At 35.5% G+C, this 22,769-nt stretch overlaps 1 protein-coding gene across 7 annotated transcripts; it reads left to right on the top strand.

The window, feature by feature from the left end:
* Positions 1–356: 356 nt before the first annotated feature.
* On the top strand, positions 357–22,518 carry LOC132794374 (galactosylgalactosylxylosylprotein 3-beta-glucuronosyltransferase P). Of its 7 annotated transcripts, none has more exons than XM_060804790.1 (9): positions 357–548; positions 1,215–1,451; positions 14,189–14,210; positions 14,274–14,773; positions 16,069–16,584; positions 19,954–20,140; positions 20,221–20,378; positions 21,282–21,572; positions 21,641–22,518. In XM_060804790.1, the coding sequence occupies exons 4-9, from the start codon at positions 14,582–14,584 to the stop codon at positions 21,752–21,754; spliced, it is 1,458 nt and encodes a 485-aa protein (XP_060660773.1). In that variant the 5' UTR covers positions 357–548; positions 1,215–1,451; positions 14,189–14,210; positions 14,274–14,581; the 3' UTR covers positions 21,755–22,518. The 7 variants fall into 7 exon arrangements, with proteins under 7 accessions (XP_060660773.1, XP_060660772.1, XP_060660774.1 ...); XM_060804789.1 differs by having other exon boundaries at positions 14,189–14,224; positions 14,284–14,773; XM_060804791.1 differs by having other exon boundaries at positions 14,189–14,224.
* Positions 22,519–22,769: the final 251 nt, after the last annotated feature.

The raw sequence follows: 22,769 nt of genomic DNA, 5'->3' as shown, positions 1-22,769 counted from the left end.
AGCTGCCATGAAAAGCACTCTCATCTGTACAAACAGTAGCTGATTGCTATGACACTCAAGCTGATATTGTATTTCCCAGGCGCTTGCAGCAGTCAGCGAAACTGCAACTGACTGCTATAGAATTGCATTCAACTCTTAACTTCACCACACAAGTAAAAGTCTATTTTAAGACGTAATAATTATCATACAGACGCTATGCCAACATTACTTCAATTGGCAGCGCACCATTAACATAGCTGTTGACTTACAGCTGGCGCGCACTGTAAATGGATATCAAATGCTGGCCGCACAGCAGCGGTTTCTCGTTTCCGTTGCGTCTCATTTCGTTTCGTTTCGTTTGCTTTGCCGTTCAGTCGCAATTGGAATAACAGTACGCGCGGGTGTTGCTGCTATCTCGTTGCCGTTACCGCAGCTGCCTTCGCAGTCGCTTGAAATCTTCTTTACATTTAGTACTAGCCTGGCACTTGGCGCGCCTGGACAACGACAACGTAAATTGCGTTTTGGGAGCGCTGCTGGAAAGTGTTGCTGGTGCCTTTAAAAATAGTCGCGTAAGAAAAAGAGCAGCAACTAGCATTCGTTTTAAAGTGCGCGTGGGTGTAATTAATATATTTAAATATGTATATAGTATACGTGTGTAATCGAGTAGACTTGTAAACTGTGGGCAAAGTGCTTAAAATGCCGCATCCTGTGAAAAGTGAAACAAACAAAACAGCAAAAGGGCAAGGCAAAAGTTTTGTTATTGCCACAGCAAGCAGACAGCAAGCTTTTGTCGCTCTCGCTCTCTCTCGCTCTTGCTCTCGCTGTCTCCCAGCCTTACGGCTCATTCGATTTTCCTTCTTCCTTTTTCCGCGTGCCGTGTGTACTGTTGTTGTTGTCATTGTTGCTACTGCTGCCACTTTTTCCTGTTTCATTTCCCTACATTTTTTTGTGTGTGTTGTTTTACTATTCTATTTACACTTTTCGGCTGTATTTGTATGTATGTTGGCAGTGGCGGTTAACAGTAGGTTGAGGAGCCGTGAGAAGGGGTGTGCTTTTTTGCTCGCACCTGCTGTTTTTGTTGCTGCTACTGGCTGCTCCTGTTTGCCCTGGAGTTGCTCTGGCAACAACAATAACAACAACGACAACAGCAAACAGCAACCATAAGCAAGAACAAGCAGAGTTGCCGTTTCTTTGATTTCTATTTCCATTTCTCTTTTCTTGTGCAAAAAATACAGAACGTGTTATAAATAAAATAAAATAAAAGTGAAGCAGAAAGTGTAATTATTAGATGAAGAAGAACACAAAAACAACAACAGCAGCTGCCGCAAAACCGGCGAATGATCAACCGAAATAAAATCGAAAGTTTCGCCCTAATGAGCATGGCACAGACGACGGAGGAGGGCATCCAAATTGTCGCCGTTCGTTCGTTTCTCTTCCGCCCAAAACAAACAGGGAGCCATCCACTGCTCTAGGTGAGTACTAATACATACATATGTACGTGTGTCGGTACATGCATGCTTATATGTGTTGGTGTGCTTGTTGGTGTTCGTTTTGGAGCATTCTATTAGCACCGTTCTCAGGCAAACGCCTTGAAATTAGCTAAGCAGCTGCTAATTGGAGCGGCGGGTCGTGAAAAATGAAGTGCTAAAGCAACATGAAGTAGTGAACAGGGAAGTGGGGAGTGCGAGCGTCAAATTGTTCTAGGGATTTGAGAAACTTTCGTACTACTTATAGAACTGTCTCTAGCATATGCTTGTGCAAGATGCAATATCTCAAAGGAGATTATTCCATTTACTTCCATTACAGTCTGAAGTCTCCTTAGTAAACTTTCTAATTTTGGTAACAATTTGATAACAATTTGTTTATGTTATTTATTGGACAGCAATTAATCATCATTTATTTAGTTCATTCCAAGTTCTCTTAATCATTATTTATAGAGCTTTGCGATAAAGTTTAAAATTATTTAATTAGTAAGACCTCTGATTATTAGACACACGTTTAAAAAAAATATCAAGAAGCAATGTGATACTATATATTTATAAACAAAATCTAATTAGATTAGAGCTTTATTATAATTACTCTAGTATGCAGAATTTCATTAAATAGAACATGGAACTCTTGCTGTTAACTCAGGATACAGAAATGTCTAGGCCAAAATATGCCAAACATTATGGATTATGTCTTGAAATAGAACATATAAATCTTTCAACTGAATCTGCCTAAAGAAATAATAAGCATCTGAATAATAATTAAATAGTAATAATATTCAAAATGTAAAACAGCAAGAATATCATAAAATATAATAACATATGTTACAGCATCATTAAATAGGAATAGAGAAACTATTATTATACCTACTAAAATACAATAATAATATAAGAAATATTCTATACAGAATCATAATATTTAGAGCTTTTAATTATTATTGTAGTTACTTCCGACTGAATTCACACAGATTGTGAATTTGGCTTGTAAAATGTGTAATCTGCATACTGAGAGTCCTTCCAATCAAATCAGCATATAGGGAGCATATGTAGAAGATTGGAGCTAAGGTAGTAGTGGAGGGTTGCCATAGACCCACATAGAACAGACACACGGGGGGTATGCAAATGCGTGGGAGGAACTGAGCTGCCCCTTGACACATGTGCGTGCGTGCGAAATCTGCGAGCACAAAAATTATGAACAAAAGGTTCTTCGCTTCCTTCCGCGCCTCGTCTTCGCATAGGCGAACGCACACATACGCACGCACGCACACACACATACATCAATTGGGGAGTTGCATGCGAGTAGAAAACATGCGGGAGGCGTTTCGTCGCCCTTAACTCCTCGGGACAGACGCAGTGCGGCAGAAACGGCCCTGGCCCCTCGCAAGTCTCGGCAACTGTTAATGGAACTTGTATACGAGACTGTAAATGAGTGTGTATCTGTAGATGTGTGTGAGTGTGTGTGTGTGTGTGTGGGCCCCGAGGAGTCGAGTAATTTGTGTCACGTTTTAATTTTTCACGCCGCAAAGGGCGCCACGGAAGGGAATGGTAACTAAAATTCACATACTCACACACATACCACACATAAGTACATATGTTTAAGACCTCCCCTCGCTGTGATTATGACAATTAAGATTGCGCACAACTCTTGTTTCTAGTTTTCTGTTTTTTCATTTAAATTTCTGTGCTTTTTGTTTTTGTTGTGGTTTTGGTTTTGTTCGGGAAATTTGAAAAGAGTTTATTCTGTAGTTGTTTCATGCTTGTTACATGTTTCCCCGCAATTACGTTTGTGCTTTTTTAGCACAGCTTTAAGCGGCAGATTTTGTGATTCCTTTTTATGAGGCATTCGTAAACGTTGTAGGGATGAATGAGGATTAGACATAGTACGATTTAATAAGGAAATTTAAGTAACTTTACAATTGGACATAGTACGATGTAATAAGGACATTTAAGTAACTTTATAATTTATTTTACTTAAAATATTTATCAATAAAAATATAATGATTTTCAAAACGTGCATCTTAAAGCTAATATTTAAAATTCATAAAATATTTCCCCATTTCACTCCCTTTTCAAAAAAGTTTAAGAAGTATTGGATTTTTTTTTTGTGTAAGTTATAGACAAGAACTCTAAGCATCAGACACATTTTGTTGAAATGACAGAAATCACTTTGGTGGCAAGTTGTTTGCCTGCTTTTGGCCACAAAAGTTGACAAAATATGTCAGAGCAGCATCTGTAAGCCATTTGAAATGCTTTTCACACTGTGCTCACATTGCAAACATGGTCGAAAAACCTTTAGACTGAAGCTGCTACAGCCACAGTCAGAATTCTGTCAGCTGCCAGCTGAAACTGTCCATAAGGGAAACTGCAACAAAACAGACAAAAGCGTCCTCAGGCAACTTGAGTTTGCTTCACTTTGTCAGTTGGAAAAAGTCTGTCTAGCTGAGCTCAAGTGATGTTCAATGAAAAGAAAAGAAAACATTATGAAAATTAGTACAACAAATCTTGGAAAAGAAAAACTACAACACTTGTTTTTGTGAAGAAAGGAAGGAAAAAAGAAATCCTTTTTTTTAGAAATTCACTTTAAATAACTTCCTTCGCTTTTCACTTGAAAATAATGAGGAAATAATAAGGAATTAATAATTTCCACAGTCGGAAATGAAAGGAATTTTGAAGAGTTTCTTGAATTCTTTATTGTATATTTACTAAAATATTTTTAAAATCGATTATAGCTAAAAGTTTTTTTTTAGTTACAATTTTTTTTTTTATATAGTATGTAAATTAATTTATCATCATTTCACTCATTTATTTTCAAATCAAAGATAATTTGTAGTGAAATAACATTTATATTTAAATTTTGTTTTATTTTACTGGGATCTAAACAGACAAGTTGTAAAATTCCCTCAAATGGATATCTAGCATTTTCATGAATTTTAGTTTTGTTTCGATTAAAAGGTATTGTGTGCGTAGTCGGCATTCGTTGAGGTTGGGATAATGTATATATTTCATCACAAGAATTTTCCGGCTGGGCGACTCAAATGGAATGATGTAGCTAGCAGGGTTAGTTGGGCACGCAAGTCATTTGATGGACTCTCTCTCTCTCTCTCTCTCTCTCTCTCTGTCTCTGTCTCTTTGGGGCATCGCATACCATTCCATTGCGATTCCTGACTGGCTGTGGCAAGTGACTGGCAGCTGCGTGAGCTGAAGTGAATGGAATGGATTGGGACAGGACATGAACATCAACAAGAGGAGCAACGAGCAGGAAAAGGACTTCACTCAATTTGACAAACATGACACAGAAACCCTCGAAGCTGACTTGCATTTTACCCTCCTCCCCGCTTCCGCTATCCGCATCCTTAATGGACAGAGATACCCCCAGCTAGACGACGCAACTCGTCTTCGTCCATGTCTAGGTCCTCGTCTTCCTTGTTGTACACTTGTACAAACTTACTCCTCGTCTGCGTGCTGCGTTGCCAATTAAATTTTTAAAATGCCATTTCGCAACCTATTTCCAGCGCCTGTGCAAATGAAAAATGCCAACTGCGTGCGTGTAAGGACTGCAGGACGAGACAGGACAAGACAACAGCAATATTTTCACAAAATAAACCTTAATTGAATTTGTTGACAAGAGTTTGTCTTCCAGACAAGCTAACCAAAAATCTTTCTATGTCCGAAAGCAAATGTGACTTGTTTCAAATGGTAGCGAAAAGAAATAAAACAGAGTTCATCTCTATGTGTGAGAACAATATAAATAGGAGTCAGCTTTCTGTTTTTTAAAGGTAGTTGTTTCATTTTTGTTACAGGATATATTGATATTGAGCACACATCTTGTTTTCACTATCTTCTTTTTAATACCGGAATACAACTTCCTTATTATTATTTTGGTTAGTTTATGTATGTATGTTCACATTTTATTTGTGGTTTTATAATTGAAAGTAATAAATTATGTATATATTATAGTCGTCTTTTAAGTTAGTTTTGTTGTACAAATTTTAAATTTAAATTTAGAATTGCTATTCAGAATATAGTGAATTAATTAGTCAAATACAAGATCTACCAATGAAGTGGTTGTGATCTTGTGAATAAAATTTCAATTCTTGAACTAGAAAAGCAGAGTTTAGAAGACTATCAAGTTAAGAATCGTGTGCAGGAACTATCGTTTATGCTTTAGATTTCCTACAACTCAAATGCAAGACATGAAGTACTTTACAGAGGGTACTTTTGTGTCGAGTAGCGGGATTAAATGCACTGCAACTGTAACTGTTACCTCATGTGCTGTTGTGGCATGTTGCAAGTTATTGCATTTTCCGCTCCTTTGTTTTGCTAGCTTCGTTCGCCTGGCGCTGAATCACTTGACCGGCCCCAAGTGGCAGTGCCCCAATGGCGCATTGAAGCCTTGGAGTGCCCAGCTCGAATGCAGAGTCTCAACTGTCTCTCTCGTCTCTTGGCCGCCTGTCAAGTGGGGTTCTGCTGCCTTCTCCTCGGTCTTGCTCTTTGTTTCCGACTCTAGTTTTGGTCTTTATTCGACTTGAACTCATTTTGCCTGAGAATTTTTGCCAGCACTGCAATTTCTCACATTGTTTTCTCTGTTCTCTCTCTCTCTTTCCACTTTACCTTTTTCATTTCTTCTTCTGTTTCTGTTTTGGCTTTGCTTTTGGTAATTTAATTGCCAATTTTGAACATTTTTCACTTTCTGCCCACCTAGAGACTTAGAGTGCCAAGGGAAAATACAAAAAAAATAAATGGAATTTTCTTTGCAATAATTCGAATTGCCAAAAACTTGCTACAAATGTTACTTGGCAGTGTACAAGATAAATGTTAGAGAAGCCCTTGAAAAAAAAAATGCAGTAAGCTAAAACATAGTTAAGTTGATTGTGTTTGATTGAGAAATAACTGAAATAGAGGTTTTCAAATGCATTGCCTTTAATTTTATTGTGATATTTTACAATGTTACAAATAAATTCTCTATTTGTTAGGTGAGCTGCTTAGCCTTATGAATGCATAATTTCAGCTTGAAATATTGAGGATCGATAAAAAATACTTTAATAAACATATATTATTTACTGATTCTATCGCTTTGGTAGATCTTCATCATTATAAATTCTGTATTAAGAACCTCGTGAGATCTGAAATTTCGCTTGACACATAATACAAGTTGTGACTGATATGGGAAGTGGGACTAAATATCCATGGGCGAATCGTCACTTCCGCCACATGCTAAACAAAATATACTTCGTCGATATGGGCGAACATATGTAAATATGAGAATACAATGTCTATAACCCACTATTTATGCTGTTCATGCAGAACATGAACAAAACTGCGGCGCTCGACAACAGAAGCAACAGCAGCAGCGACTCTTTGACAATACAACAAATGAGTCGAAAGCGAAACCCTGGCAAACCACACGATAAATTTATGGTTATCAGAGAGAGAACAATACCCGACGTCGACTGCCAATGGGTTAAACGTACTTTCCAAACTACATACTATATATGTATATACACTGTTCTCTATCTGCATAGTGAAACACTATGTGTTTGTATATGTGTGCTATATTCATATGTTATATGTGTGTAAGGTTTTATCACGAAGTCAGCTTAAGGCGGTCGCCTTTTGTGCGTATTCGCCACTGTGGTAGATATGAAACATTCTCGATTGCTATAGTATATAAAACATATTTGTATACAAAATATGAGTATACATATATTTATTTCTATGACAAATTTAGTGACACTTAAATGAAAGAAAATAAATCTTAACTTATCAATAAGCTTAGAAACTGAAGTGTACCTCAGACAACTGCATATATGTTGAGGTCATGACAAATTCTTAATATTAGAGACTTTATAGAATTGAAAGAATTTGCTTAGCAACATAGTAAATTATAAATAATATAGAAAAACATTCAAATGTTATATTCTAATAATAATTTCATTAAACGAAGTCAAACACAATTTCTATTTTGCAAAAAATTAAGTATAAACTAATTTTGTTACCTTCAAACATGAGGAATTTTATTTAACGCTTAAATTCGTGTTTCGCATTTCCGGCTTTGTACGTTCCTAGAATCTTTAGCTGCAACTTATATAACACATTATTACTCAGGCAATTAACCGGATGAGGCTTCAGAAACTGAGACGCTAAGCTTGTTAAAAGTTTGCTTACAAAAGTATTATGGAAATAAGAAATTACTTGCATCTGCCTACTTACAAAGAATACCTTCTTAATAATTAAAAATTATATCAAAAAAGGATTATTGTTTTAAGTCTGTTTGTTGCATCAACATAACTTTTTATGTTGTATATTTAAAATGTATCTTATTCACACTGAAAGTATAACTACTTGTTATCGCTTATGCTTTATGTTTTCCAGCTGTGCTCAGCCTATCTTCAATTTATTTTAATGCATGTATATTCGGAGTTAATATCTTCAGGTTCCGTGATCTTTCTTATGAAGATAAGCAGATAAGCTGCTCTTGCCATTTAAGATTAGCCTAGGATGATGTCATTTCCATCTCAAAGTGTATCCTCATCTATTCATTACCTATCGTGCATTTACATTGTATTTAAATGCAAATAATGAATCACTATGTGCATTTCAATCGTTGGCATTTATTTAAAGAGTTGTTTAATTTTAATTGTTAGTTGTTCATAAAGTCTCTAAGGTCAGAAGAACCGCCTTTACTTGTTGATACTTTTTTGAAGAAGAGGCATGACTTATTTGATTAAATTTATAAATAAAGTATCATATAGATAGAACCAGAGATAGCCAATTCACTTGTTGATTTTTTGTAAATTCGAGTCCAACTCGAAATGAATGCAGTTTTTCACATCTATTCGGATTAATAGATTATTGCCTTATCATAAAAGGGCGACTTACGTGTTCTATCATCGTAAAAGCGGTAGGCATAGCTTCATTAGACTAAACATCGTTTTTATGGGCATGCAACAGAATTTACGACCCGCTCAATAAAAGTTGGCGCACTTAATTGGTAGTCATCAAATCAAATAGATAAGGCGCCTGGTAAAACTGACTAACTGACTAACTAACAGGTGAATTTCATCTATTTACAAATAACTCAATGTTGGACTATACAAAGAGTGGATGATAAACATTTCCATTACATTGCGAATATAAATATTAAGCTTGCTGTTGTGGTGATTTATTGCAAATTATATATTTTTGTAATCTATAGATTGAAAGAGGCGAGGTCAGCCAACATATTAACTAATTCCTAACACTTTATTTAACACTAATGGCAATGCATTAAAACTTATTAATAAACCTTTCCTAGAACCCAACCTTAATCAACTGTTGCATCCTTCATCGAATGGTGGCGCAACAGTTGCCCCATCCATTTGCCACATTCAAATATATCCCGAGCCCATGCGTGCCTGCGATTGATGATGGCTTTCTTAGGTGTCCTTTGTTCTCGACACAATCCTTTCACACCCAAAGCGAGCACGCTGGGAAATATATGCTAAATTTCAGCATTTCGTTAGATTTCAATCTACTTCATTTCAATGTCGTCACAATATTAATTAGTCCCACTGTGGCCAACTGACATTCGGCTAATGGGCCTCGGTGGCCCAACGATAAGCCATTGTGCCCTGCCTCACTAATTTGTGCTCATCACTTTTATAGACTTTGGCTTACTTTGATTTTGGACATTTAAACATTTAGCTATGGAAATAGTTTCTATCGAATAGCTGTCGAGATATGACAAATTCAATGCCATAAACGATCTATTTTATATTTTTGGTTTCTTATTGATAGCTTAGATATGTTTCTATACTAAATTGGTTAATACGTCAGGGAAAATTACTGAATTGTCTTTATATCTTATCACAGTTCGAATATTATTGACTTTGAATTTACATATCTATCATAGGCTAATTCGTGTGACGCATTGGGAAACTTTGTTCTATCGTTTATATTTATTAAAATTAAATGTTTCAATAGAATCGTGATTAATTTAGAATTGAGAAATATTCTCCCCTGAACTAATTAATGAATTATCTAAGTTTGCTTTTATCTTTTCTGAGTCCCACAGTCGAGCACACTCTACATATGTATATTAACTTCCTTTTTTTTTTGCTTTGTTTCGCCTGACATTTTGATTACATTTCGTTACATAAAATACGAGTGCAACTAGCACGTTCCGGAGTTTCTTGTAATGGATGATATATGATATGCTTTTTGATACACTATAACTCACATGGTCACATGAAGACATTTACAAGATGGAATTTCTCGCTGCTAATCCATTAAATTTGAAATATGATTTTTGCCAGCGACTTTGGAAACGTGGCTATGAATTTCGTTTACACTTTTCTCCTTTATTTCTTTTTCCATCCCTATTTCTCTCTTTTTGACAAATGCAAGAAGTTGTGGACTACGAGAGCCTCAGTTTAGAGCTTTGGGATTGGAGCTAAGGCTGAGGCTGAGGCTAAGGTTATGGGCCACAAATCAAGCAAAGAGTTGGCGTCTTCATATATGACTTAGTTTCACTTTTGCTCTTGCAGTTGACTCCTTACTCCTTACTGTGGGAGCACGTGCATCGTGCCCCTGCCACTTCTCCGCTTATCCTTCTCTTCATATACAGTATAGTATATTACGCAATTGTTGATTCCGCCCACATGCGAAACTAACTCTCGGAGCGAGAGAGAAAGAGGGGCATTTTATGTGGACGCCATGGCGTCGGGATTATGAGTAAAGTGAATTGAAATAGAACTGCGAAGGCACTCGAAAGGACTATTCAAGTTGTCCTTACAGCAAAATGAATGAGCCGCAGACAGTTTTAAGAGCCACATTCGCATCTCTCTCTCTCTTTCTCTCTCTTTCTCTCTACAATTTAGTACTGTACAACAGTGAGTGTGAATAGTATGTTGTCGGAGCCATAATAAAAGCAAGGGCAAACTCATATTTGAGAAACGCTTTGAAGTCAAGTTGCTGATGCTAAAGATGCCGTACGATAAGGAAGTATTATAAACCAACTTATGACAACTTTAACTTTTAGTTATTTGCTGAGAAGCAGGAAAACAGAATAATCTATCTACTTCACGATGTCATTCCTTATGAAGTACTTGCCTGTTATTTATCAAAGTTTGATAATTACTGTGAAACATATCTTGGCCGGACATTCATCATCGATCAATCTTTATCTATTTAAGTGAAGTATCCGCTCAAATATATTTAATACAGCAACTACTATTTAAGAATCTGAAACATTATATTTGACTCAGTGGATGCACAATGTTTGCATGATATATTTTCATAAGAAATTTTCGTATCGTCGCGACAACAACATTACGGAAATAGCGAAATACAAAAAGTGAGAAATTATATAACATATTGTATTTAATAAATTGAAAATGTAACTAACATCTTTGCGATTGGTGCTAAAAATAATTGTGCTCAAACAAAGGGTTGCCCAATTAGCAGAGTTTTGCGATTTGGTGAGACGAACTCAATGCTTACTTCGTATTTTTATTACTATACAAAAATCGAATAACAGGCGTAACAGAAAGCTGAAGCGGAGGTTCTTGTAGAAGTTATATGAGAAATACTTTTGTAAGGGCAACTTGCGTTTTTATTTGGCTGACGATTTGGTATATCATGGTAAATTTTCCACTTCATAGTATATTTTATTTTTACTTTATGGCATATTGTAAATGTACTAATACAGTAAATTTACTAATATACATACTATAGCCTCGGATTTTTTAAAAAGTATTTTTGTAGTATATGAATTGGGTATATTATAAAATTAATACAAAACTGTTTTGGGTAGCGGGTATCTCACAGTCGAGCACACTCTACTGTAGCTTTCTTACTTGTTACTTTATGGCATATTGTAAATGTAGTAATATAATAAATGTACTAATATACATACTATAGCCTCGGATTTTTTAACAAAGTATTTTTGTAGAGTATTATTTGGGTATATTTTAAAATTAATACAACACTGTTTTGGGTAGCGGGTATCTCACAGTCGAGCATACTCCATTGTAGCTTTCTTATTTGTTTTCATATTGTATAGTCTTGCACTCAAGTACATCGAATTTACAACAAAATATGTACCGTTTTAATATATTGTCGTACTTACATAGAATAATGAATGTTCACTAAAAATGAATGAAAAAAGCAACCATTTTCAAGTTGAATTTCAATTTTGAAATAAAGTTTATATAACAACTTTATATTTTCATTAAGTTTAAATGAAATATCAAAGTTTTTCGCTTAGTTTAAAATGAAATGATTCTATTATATTTTCATATATGCTTTGAACTGAGATTCATGATAAAAAGGATTTGACAGTATAAATAATGTTAGAATCGTTTAGTTTGAAAACAGCCATGAAGCATTTCCTAACAATTTGAGCTTGGATTCCCAACATTTTGGCAAAGCCTCAAGACTCTTCTTTATGGAAATTGCAATCTTAGTAGTATATAACATTCTGTTCAAGGACATTGCCAGGTCGCCACTTGAAAGCCCCATCCGGTGGTGCTCAAGTGCAGCATTTCGTAGTATCCACTTATTTCTCAGCTATTTCCGCTTTTCTTTCTCGCCAAAAATTGTTTAAACTCTCCCACTTTCCAACCCCCCGTCTAGCTCCAACAATTTCGCTGCAGTTGGCGCCCACTTGGTGGTATTTTCTTATACTCTCGCACATATCTGACACACCCACACATCTGTGTATTGTTGTTTATGCGACTGCCTGTCTGTCTGTGTGTGTGTGTGTGTGTTTCATTTGTATTCTTTTTGCAGAGATTTTTGTGCCTCGTATCGTTGAACAGAGGGCAGAGGGCAGAGGGCGGCTGGAATTGTCATGTAAATGGGTTAAGTTCTGGCACTAAATTGTTTTTCACAAAGACTTTTGCTTAGAACTCTTGGCTTTATTGTTGCGACATTTTGTTAAATGAATTTTCATTTGCACCATTTTCCGTTTTCAATAAAACGCAATAGAAGGAACGACATTAATTGAAATTTGCAGCTCGGGGTTATAACTAGACCATATTTGGTATTGCAAATTTAATTTATTTTGAAAATAATTGCGTGCGACGCAAATAAATTCAATTTAGTTGTGTAACAATAGTATCTGCAAATCGGCGACAGAATTTCCATTTCAACTGTTTCAATCTCTGAGATTTACAAAAGAATTTACCAAACTATTTAAAATTTGCAAATTTCCAACTACCAAAACTGAGACTCGTTAGCCTCGCTTTGCCTTCAATTACAACGCAAACCTCCAAGTACCCTTTGACGGTTCACTTAGATACAGTTTTAGATAGGAGAAGAAAGCAAGTCCACATGCAAATTGCGTAGCAAAAGCGGCGCCCAAACTTCGTCAGCAACATGCAAAAAAGCGAGAAGCAAAAACAAAAACCAAAACAAAAGCGCAAGAAACAATTTTAAATTGGCCATTGAACTTTAATATCAGCAACTGGGCGAAATGCTTTTTAAAATGCTTAAACACGCGAACAAGCAACAGCCACGCCCATCTGCAAAAACTCACAAGAGTATGCGAAAAGGCAACAACAACAATATTAACGAAGCAAAGAGTTAGACACTCTCTAAAATACACTAGAATTTGCATACTATAAATACGAATATAGCACTTCTTGAAATTAAATTATGAATTGTATTTGTAAAGAAACTTGCTGCAAAGAAATTGAAATTCCATTTATTACAAGTATACTTTAACATCTTTATTTGATTTATAGCTACATACATTTTTATTATTATACTATTATTATTATAACTTTGTGCATCCACCCTATACAGAATTTATATCTTTGATAAGCTGTTCTGTCTGTCCTTCTGTATTAACCTAGCTACTAAGCCTGTCAAACTGGTATATTTTGTACTATATAGTATATTTTGAATGCAGTACTCTAGCAATATACCAAATATAGACTGTGGTTTATTTTATTTAGTATATTTTAATAAAATTACCGCACTGTTTTGCTTTTATGCGAAATTAGAAATTAGTATTATTAATTAGAAATACACACAATGTTCGTTAAAGTAGCAACTATTTTCGATATTTTAGCTACTCCCTACTTTGTTGTACTATTTAAAGGGTATTCAAACTAAAAACAAGGCACTTCTTCCGCTTGTTGTGGGTATTCTTTCCGCTGCCACCGTTAGCTCCTTGTTTAATGCTATAATTTCTAATGGCCAAGTTAACAAGAGCCTTACACAAATGGCCAAGGGAAAATGCAATCAAAGAGCTTTACAGCTTTAAGTGCAAGCAATTAAAATTAACTTTAATGCTCGAAAAATGCGCTAATGATAAAAGAGTTTTAAATGCGATCGTTACCACAACTTCAATTAAGCAAAATGACTTTATCTTATCATATGTAATATGCAATCTGTTATCGTTATCACTTACGGTTTTTGCAATGATGACATAATTATCAAAGACAGCGACGTTTGATAAAATGATTTCCTAAGACCCAATTCAAATTACAAATTCATTTAAATGCAATCAGCAATTGACTTAAAAACGTGTAGATAAACAAATATTTATGTACATTTAATTTAATATGTGGGCGTCTGCAAAGTTTATTCTTTATCTATCAACTGTTTGCTATTCAATGATGAAGCTCTTTTTAATTCAATTCGGTTTTTTTGGCAGCAATCAATCAATTTACGTCCATTATTTGCCTTTTTCACCAAAATTATATTTATTTTTGAATATTCTTCTTTACTTGCAGGTTTTGTTGTCTTTGAAGACAAGTATGTGAAGACTTGTAAGTAAAATGTTTGTGGAAGTATTTTGAAAATTCAATATTATCATAGCATTGCGTAGCCGGCACGTAGTCCCGCCCAGAAAAGCCGCCCACAGCGTGTAACAATCAGATGAGCGAGAGAGAGCAACGAAAGTCATTAAAAACTAAATTAAATGAAAATAATGCATGCAATGCAAATGAAACTATAAAATATAATAATAAATAAACTAAAACTGAAACTGAAAAACTTGCAATCAAAACCAAACGGATGAAATCAAAATACCAGAGAAGAGTTACACGACCAACACGTAAAAAACAAAAACCAAAACCAAAAAATACATAAAAAAGCAACAACAACAGCAACAGCAATAAGTATAAATGTTGCTGCCACAGGCCAAAGAAGTGAAACTGAATGGAAGCGGTGTCAGCAGCAACAACAACAACAAAATGGCACTGGGCAAATCCATTAAAATGTACCTGACCATATTCGTAGCCACGACCTGTGTCTACATGGTGCTCTATCAATATCACATGTCCCGACAGCCACTCGCCACCAACGAGGTCATTAAGGTGAGTGCAACAACTGTTAAGTACTTCCCTTCCACTCGCTCATACTTACGATAGATACGATAGATAATGAACTCTACTTCTAGATAGTTACTCTGTTAGCACGGTTAGTTGTATGTCTGCATAGATAGATAGCACCTTCTATTGATAAGACGATCGCGTATGTTAGCTTGCACAAATTGATTACCTTTAGTTACTTGCTTGACCTTGACAGCCCCTCATCAAGTTCAAGTTGCAAAACACTCACTCGACTCATTCATACATTTATCATATTACTATATGATACCATATAATATTTGCATTTTTTATACTGTATCACGACAAGCAATATCATAGATAAACTACTTTAAAGTTCGTTGACACTTTATAGACAAGTTTTTTACGATAATAATATCAGGTGAAACTTGTATTTTAAGAGAAAATTTAAAGTATTTAACGTATAAGTAATTTTTCATACAAATAGTTTTTCTTTGCAACTTCTCTAAAGTATCACAGCGGCAATTTAAACTTAATTTTTAGAAAAATAAAACCATTTTGTATTGTTCTGCGATTCTTTCTTTAACTTTTCTAAGCATAGATCGTTGAATTTTCCACTCCAAAGTGAAATGTCTTCCACAAGATGTACAATAAAGCAATACAGCTAAATTTGATAAATTCTGTAAAAATTTAACAATACCATTTTCGCGATTCAATTGATAAATTTCTCGCTTAGTATTTGGTAAAAATTTGAACTTTAAAGCTTAATCAAATTGAAGCCAATTAGAGGATTTCTCATAGAAATTTTGTCAATTGGTCATGTTAAACTTTTTCAAATTACTTTGAGCGAAATAACTTATTTTAGATAACTTAAGTGACTCCGAAAAAGTCTGTTTTCACAGTAAGAAAATTCGAAAATGCGTAACTCACATACAGTCAAATGTCTCTGTCTCTAAGAAAATTCGAAATTGCGTAACTCACATACAGTCAAATGTCTTCGTCTCTAACTAAAAGCGATTCCATATTCAATATAACATTTTTAGCCGCTTCTTTTTCATATTAATATTTGATTAATAAATGTTTCTAGGATATATAGTCTGTGAAAAGTGTTTCATGTGTAAGGAAATTAAGTATTAACTCTCAAATAGCATTTAGATAGTATGTGTATCTGTGTAATTAAACATTTTGCATCAAGTCTCATATTGTAATTTGTCTTTTGTTCTTGTTCTTGCTCTATTCCTTTCTAACTGGTGGGGCCCATTGCATCCACGACAACAACAACTACAACAACAATACATGATAAACATGATTAAATGATATAGCATACCGATAAATCATCATCATCACCCTTGTCTTCGTCATTTATCGCCTCATATTTGTGGTCACCCGCGGCCAGCGTCAACACATCCGCAATGGGGCAGGGACAAGGGGAGGGACAGAGACAGAGGCAGAGGCAGGGGCCAATCCAATTACATGCGCCAAATGCAACAGACATTGCCGCCTCCACGTCTGCCTCGATGGCTGCATCTGCCATGTCCTTCTTATCGACGGTTTCATTGCCTTTGACATTGTCATCGTCATCGTCATCATCATCATCATCAGATGCCAAGTCCATTATCACAAGAACTACAACAACAAGAACAGCGCCTGCTGTGACATCAACAACAACGACAGCAGCAACAACAACAACAACATCAACAACAAGAACAACTACAACTATAACAAGAACTACTCAAAAACGATTAGTGACAAGCGGCCACGCCCAAAATGCAATGGGAACAGCCGATGGGGGCGTCGCTCATAAAACTCGCTCAACATTTATTGCCGTTTCCGAACCCGTAAATATTCTTTTAACTAATCTACAACTAAATGCACACACTTAACATACACAGACACACACACGTATAAATACCTAACTAACTAACTAATTAACGAACTTAATTAATTACGTAATTCACTTAAAGTCGCATTTCGCTTTTGCTGCACTGTCTGCTTGTTCAAATAGTTCTATATGTATATTCTGTTATCTGCATATTGCTTTGCCTTGTTCCACATAATTTGCACAAATAAGTATTATTTTTCTCCACTTATATTAATGAGTATCTATGTCTAGTTATACATATTATTGTTGTAGTTTTATGTACAATTTTTCTGTTGCAATTTCCTGTAATTCTCCTCCTCGCGCCATTTCACTTTATTGCTTTGTTTACGTTCTTTCTCCCATTTTCGAATTCTCCTAATTGGTTTTTTAAGTTTCCAGTTTGCTTCACTGCAAGTCACAAGTGCGTTGTAACACCATTGAGGGGGGTGTGGTGGAAATGTTTGAGGTTGTAGCAACCTCAGTTACGCGCTACTTTTTGAGATACGTACTACACCTGTAAACAATGAAGATGAATTTCAAGTTTCTACCAATCTTATGAAAGAAGTCACGAAGCAAGGAAAGGGGGAAGAAAAAAGTCAAAAGATTGCAGAAATTCAAGACAGTAGCGAAAGCTATTAAGGTACAGAAAATACTTGGAAATAGACGTCATAGTTTGACAATTCTAAATATTCAAAAAGTATAGATAGCACAATATTTTAAATAAAAACTTCTGTCAAAAAGAATATTGAGTTTTCTATATTAGAATTTTAATTATAAAAAATATATATTGGATTTTTTCTGTTGTAATTTCAATATTAGTAAGGAAATCTTTTAAGATAAGAAAACTACTAGGATGAAGAAGAAGCTACAAGTTTGAGAATTCTACAATTCAAATGTTTAAAAGTTAAAGATATTACGGGAATTTCATAAATTGTATCTTAATATTGAATGTAAAAAGAATATGAAGTATTATTACTATATTCATAATTTTAATTTTGAAATTCTTATATTGCAATTTTAAAGTAATTAATTAGTACTGTTTTCAGTTACAACAATTGGGAATTGGGGGCTTAAAAAAGTTATATGGTATAGCAAAGTTGCATTCCACATTTCTTTAATTCTTAGTATAGAATTGAAAAGTGTGCAATTAGATTAACTTGAATTACACAATGACTCAGAATAGATACTGAGAAGTGTGAGTAGCTATTTTTATGGCACTTACACGGGCGCGTCTGTGATGCGATTATCAGACACTATCGGGACACCTGTAATAATCCCGACGTATGATTGATGATATGGCTTTATAGAGGGGGAAAAAACCGTCGATTATTGGGGCAAAAGAATGCCAAAGTACTTGGTATTATCTATAGAAATCCATCTAGTAATTTGTTATGCCTGCCATGCAATTATGGCCATATAACTGACGTGACAAACGTGAATACACATTTGGTTGGCCAACGAGGCGTTACCAATGCAATCGAATTGCTTTATTTGTTTGACCAAGTTTCGCAGATGCAAACGCCAAACAAATTAGTTGCGATATTTGACTTTTCTGGGTTAATCAGTTGCAGTGCACAGCTCGTATATCAATTGACATGCCCTTTAACTACTCCCAACTGGGGACCACAATGTGTGTCCGCCCCTTGGCCCCTCTTTGGCATCTCCATCTCCAATTATAAATCATATGCAAACAAAAAGATTTTCTATTTGCAATTTGCATGAGCCTAATTTGAAAATTGCTCATTGCGCATTGAAACCTATAAACCGAAACCGCACACAACAAACTAAACGCCATTGAATAGCACCAAATTGGGAGGTTGTGTCCCAGTTGCATTTAGGGGCGGGGTTCGCTGTGCAGTAGACACAGCTATTCGGACAATACTACGAGTAGTACTAGATCTCACTTTGGATGATCCAGATTCGCTAAGTGCAAGCCAATTGAAAAAGATTCTCGACTCGTAGCGTCGTATTGTAAATATTCTCTGAGCTAGCTTAGTTAGTTGCACAGACTATTAAGTAAATGTGGATGCACTGCAGTCAATGTCAAAGGCTGTTTCCATGGAGGGTGCATTATATTTATAGCAATTTATATCTAGAATTGAGAAGTAGTGTCAAATAGATTTGCTTCTCTGTATTATATTTAGTATATTTCCTACTATACGAGATAAGATTGATATAATAACACTATATTGCAATAAATATACCTAAATATTATTAATATTAGGAAGTAATAAAAGGAACGGAAAGGAAAAGCAAAAAACATAAAGAAAGTGTAGAGAAATACTTAAAATTAGAATCACAATTCACATAAGTATTCGTCACAGGGCGTACGTCGATTTGGTATAATTTTCCATTTGTGGTATTTTTTGTATTTGATAAATAAAAGCAAAAATCTCCAATAAATAGCAACAACAAATTATTATATTTAACGTTAACCATCATTTAATAACAAAGTATTTTTCAAGATAATAGCAGGTTGTAAACGGCGACCTATAAAAGCGTTATAAACATTGTAAATTAAAGAGGTTATATATTGGGTAAATGTAATGTTTGCAGGACATGAATTTGGTCAGTTGCGAGCGATGTGCCAGTTTTTTAGCGTTTATTAATTCGCATGTCAGTGCAGCGTTAAGATACCCTGCAAATTGAAGCAATAGGCAATATTGAAAGTCGATGCAATGTAGAATATATCTTCAAATTATAGTACATATGTATTTATTATTATGTTTATGTATTTTATGATTTTAAAATATTTTATTTTGATATAACTTTTATTAGTTTAATAAGTATTCTCTTTGTGAGATAACTTCTAGTCGTTGTTTGATTGTTGTGATTAGAGTTTCGTTTTGGCTCAGTGCACTTTATTTATTTGAATGTCTTTGTTTGTTTTGCAAATAAAAAAGCAAAGCAAAGAAGAATAAAATAAATTTGAATGCATTTATGTGTGTCAACAATGAACAATTTGCAGCAACAGCAAATGCACGCCAAGTATGTGTGTGTGAGTGTGTATGAGTGTGTGTGTGTGTGTGTGTACTAGTTGAGTGGCCTGCTTAAAGTGTAGCCCGAGTAACCCAACTGAACGGAGACACGCAGCTAAACCCGGTCAACTAGTCAACTAGTGGATTAATTTGCATAATTGCTCATAAAACGAAGCACACGCCGCGCGTTACGCATGTAAACACACACACTCACACAGACACATTCGCACATCCACACCCACACCCACATACACACACACACACACACACACACACACCTATAGCATAGATAATAATAGAGTATGGACGTCTAGTTAATATAATATCCTATCCGTCTCTGCATCCTCTTGACCCCGTCCGCCATTCAGCCGCCATTGTACATCATCACGCCCACTTATCGACGACCCGAACAACTGGCGGAGCTGACACGACTCGGCTACACGTTGAAGCATGTGCTCAACCTGCTCTGGCTGGTGATTGAGGATGCCAACAGGACGAACCCATTGGTGGCGCACACCCTGGATCGCATTGGCGTGCCCTACGAGTACCTAGTGGGTGAGTATCGGCACTCTTAACCCCCTTTTGCTTTATGGAGTACCTCTCTCATACCTCGCTTCATTCCCTCGCCTCTGCAGCGCCCATGCCCGAGCAGTACAAACTGACGAAGCGTGCCAAGCCCCGTGGTGTCTCGAATCGGAATCGAGGACTCGATTATCTGCGAGCCAATGCCACTGAGGGTGTACTCTACTTTGCCGACGACGATAACACCTATGACATTAACATATTCGAGCAGGTGAGTAACGCCGCAGCAGTGGTACTTGTGCACGTAGAGAAAAATCATGTTGTTTTTATTTGCAAAGGCTTAAGATGAAAGAATAATTAAGTATTAATTTATACCCGCTCTCAAGCTTGTTTCAAAATGTTGCCACGCCTACTTCCGCCTCCGTAAATCGATAAAAATTTAATAACAAGCGCATCATACAATAATAACTATATGATTCCCGAAAATTTGGTTTCTATTAGATACAAATTGTAGAAATTGTTAAAGAAATACTTTTGCATGGGCAACATCGCCTTTATACTACGGGTATTAGTTGCTGTGACTGACAATTTGATATATTTAGCAATCTATGGTATATTTTGTATACAATACTATATAAATATACATAAAATAAACTTTGTTGTATTTTTAGTATTTTATGGTATATTAATTTGGTATATTTTAATATGAATACCATATTATTTTGGTTTTATTCAAAATGCGTAGCGGGTATTTTACATTCGAGCTTACTCAACATATTTTCTTTCTTGTTTTATATGAATTTGAGTTTTCTGGAATTCAAAAAACTTTACTTTTGTATTGTACTACTAATTTGCTTTATATTTATCAAATATCTCTTAAAATCGTTTTACTTAGCGGCTAATTTATATTTAATTCTTAATGACAGTTAGCAACATACTTGCTTTACACTATTACTATAAGTATTACTGTCCATTATAAGACCGTTAAGTGCGATTTAACAACTTTAATTAAAGTTGACATTTGTTAAACAATATTTCATGCAGCAAGCAAGATTTCTTAACACAAAATCCCAAGTATATTAAATTCTTAAAGTACACTTTTTCCGTTGTCTTTTGAATCTCATTTATTAACCCTATGTTATCATAATAATATACTTTTATTCTGACCTGACAGATGCGCTATACCAAAAAGGTGTCCATGTGGCCGGTTGGTCTAGTCACCAAGACTGGCGTCAGCAGTCCCATCATACGTGAGGGCAAGTTGGAGGGCTACTACGATGGCTGGATCGGTGGTCGCAAGTATCCCGTCGATATGGCAGGCTTCGCTGTGAGCGTCAAGTTTCTGCACGAGCGACCGCAAGCGAAGATGCCCTTCAAACCGGGCTATGAAGAGGATGGTTTTTTGCGCAGCCTGGCTCCTTTGGACAATGCCGAAATTGAGCTGCTCGCCGATGAGTGCAGAGAGGTGAGAACTTGTCCCTCGTTTAACCCACTAAAGTATGCCACTAAAACGTAATTTTTAACGTCCATTAGATACTCACTTGGCACACACAGACGAAAAAGAATTCTCCCGCATTGCCGCTGAATATGACGCGATATGGACATACGAATTTGGCGTTTATTGAGAAGCTGCTGGTGCGGCCATAAGTCGTACAATGAAGAGGGCTGCTGGTTTTGGTCCAAACTCTATAGTTAGGTATTAGTTAGGTATTAACGATGAATGGTAACGATTACCATTACAAAATGCGATCGTGTATGGCAGGCGAGTGAGCTCACAAAGTGTCCGTGACTTTAACCAAGTTGTACAGGTACAATTCGGAGTTGAAGTCGTTTCAATGTACCGACTATCATTAGTGTTGCACAACGTAATCACCGTTACAGTTAGTTGCAATTAGTTAGGCTCTAAGCGCACACGTTTATACGACATTCGAGTATTAATATACTATATATTTGTAATTACTAATCACGAATCACAAGATGAGCACTGTTTGACCCCAGGCCGGCATCATCACCATCATCATTATGATTATCATTAATTAGCATTAGCATCAGTCATCATATCATCATCATTGACAGTCGCACAGTGTATACCTTTAAGTATTGTACATTACAAATATGATATTGTCCTGAATATGCGTATATTCACACCTACATATATATACATATATTTTGTACATATTTGCAATAAATTTAAAATAAGCCAAGACTTAATTTAAGACGGTTAATTTTTGACGAAGACAAAAAGTATTTAAGTGCATTACTTTATGAAAGACAACAGCCTAATGCCTAATTGTAATTGTAATTCTAATTTAATTTAGCATCTAAGTTGAAATGATAATTCAGTTATGTGCTGTCGAATTCACGCATAAACCACTCAAAACAATACACAACTATGGTTTCTGTTCCTAAAATCTAAGTTGGTTTCATTTTCAAATCAATCTTATTTGCACATTTTAAATAACTTCAATGTTAATCATATATTATTTGTTTGTTCTATAATAGTTCTCAATTTGAGTTGTGAAGTTTCTCAGTTGTATTGCAATTGTAAAGATGTCAATAGTTCAAGGCCGAGGCAGACAAACATTCGAGTATTGGGTGGGCGTGTCTAAAGTTGAGCAACTATAAGTATTTATTTATACTGCGAGTGCTACGAAGAAGCCAT

Source organism: Drosophila nasuta, chromosome 3, assembly GCF_023558535.2.
Source record: "Drosophila nasuta strain 15112-1781.00 chromosome 3, ASM2355853v1, whole genome shotgun sequence".
Classification (NCBI taxonomy): domain Eukaryota; kingdom Metazoa; phylum Arthropoda; class Insecta; order Diptera; family Drosophilidae; genus Drosophila; species Drosophila nasuta.
Note: the sequence above shows the minus strand (reverse complement) of the source record. Positions and strands in the feature narration are given on the sequence as shown.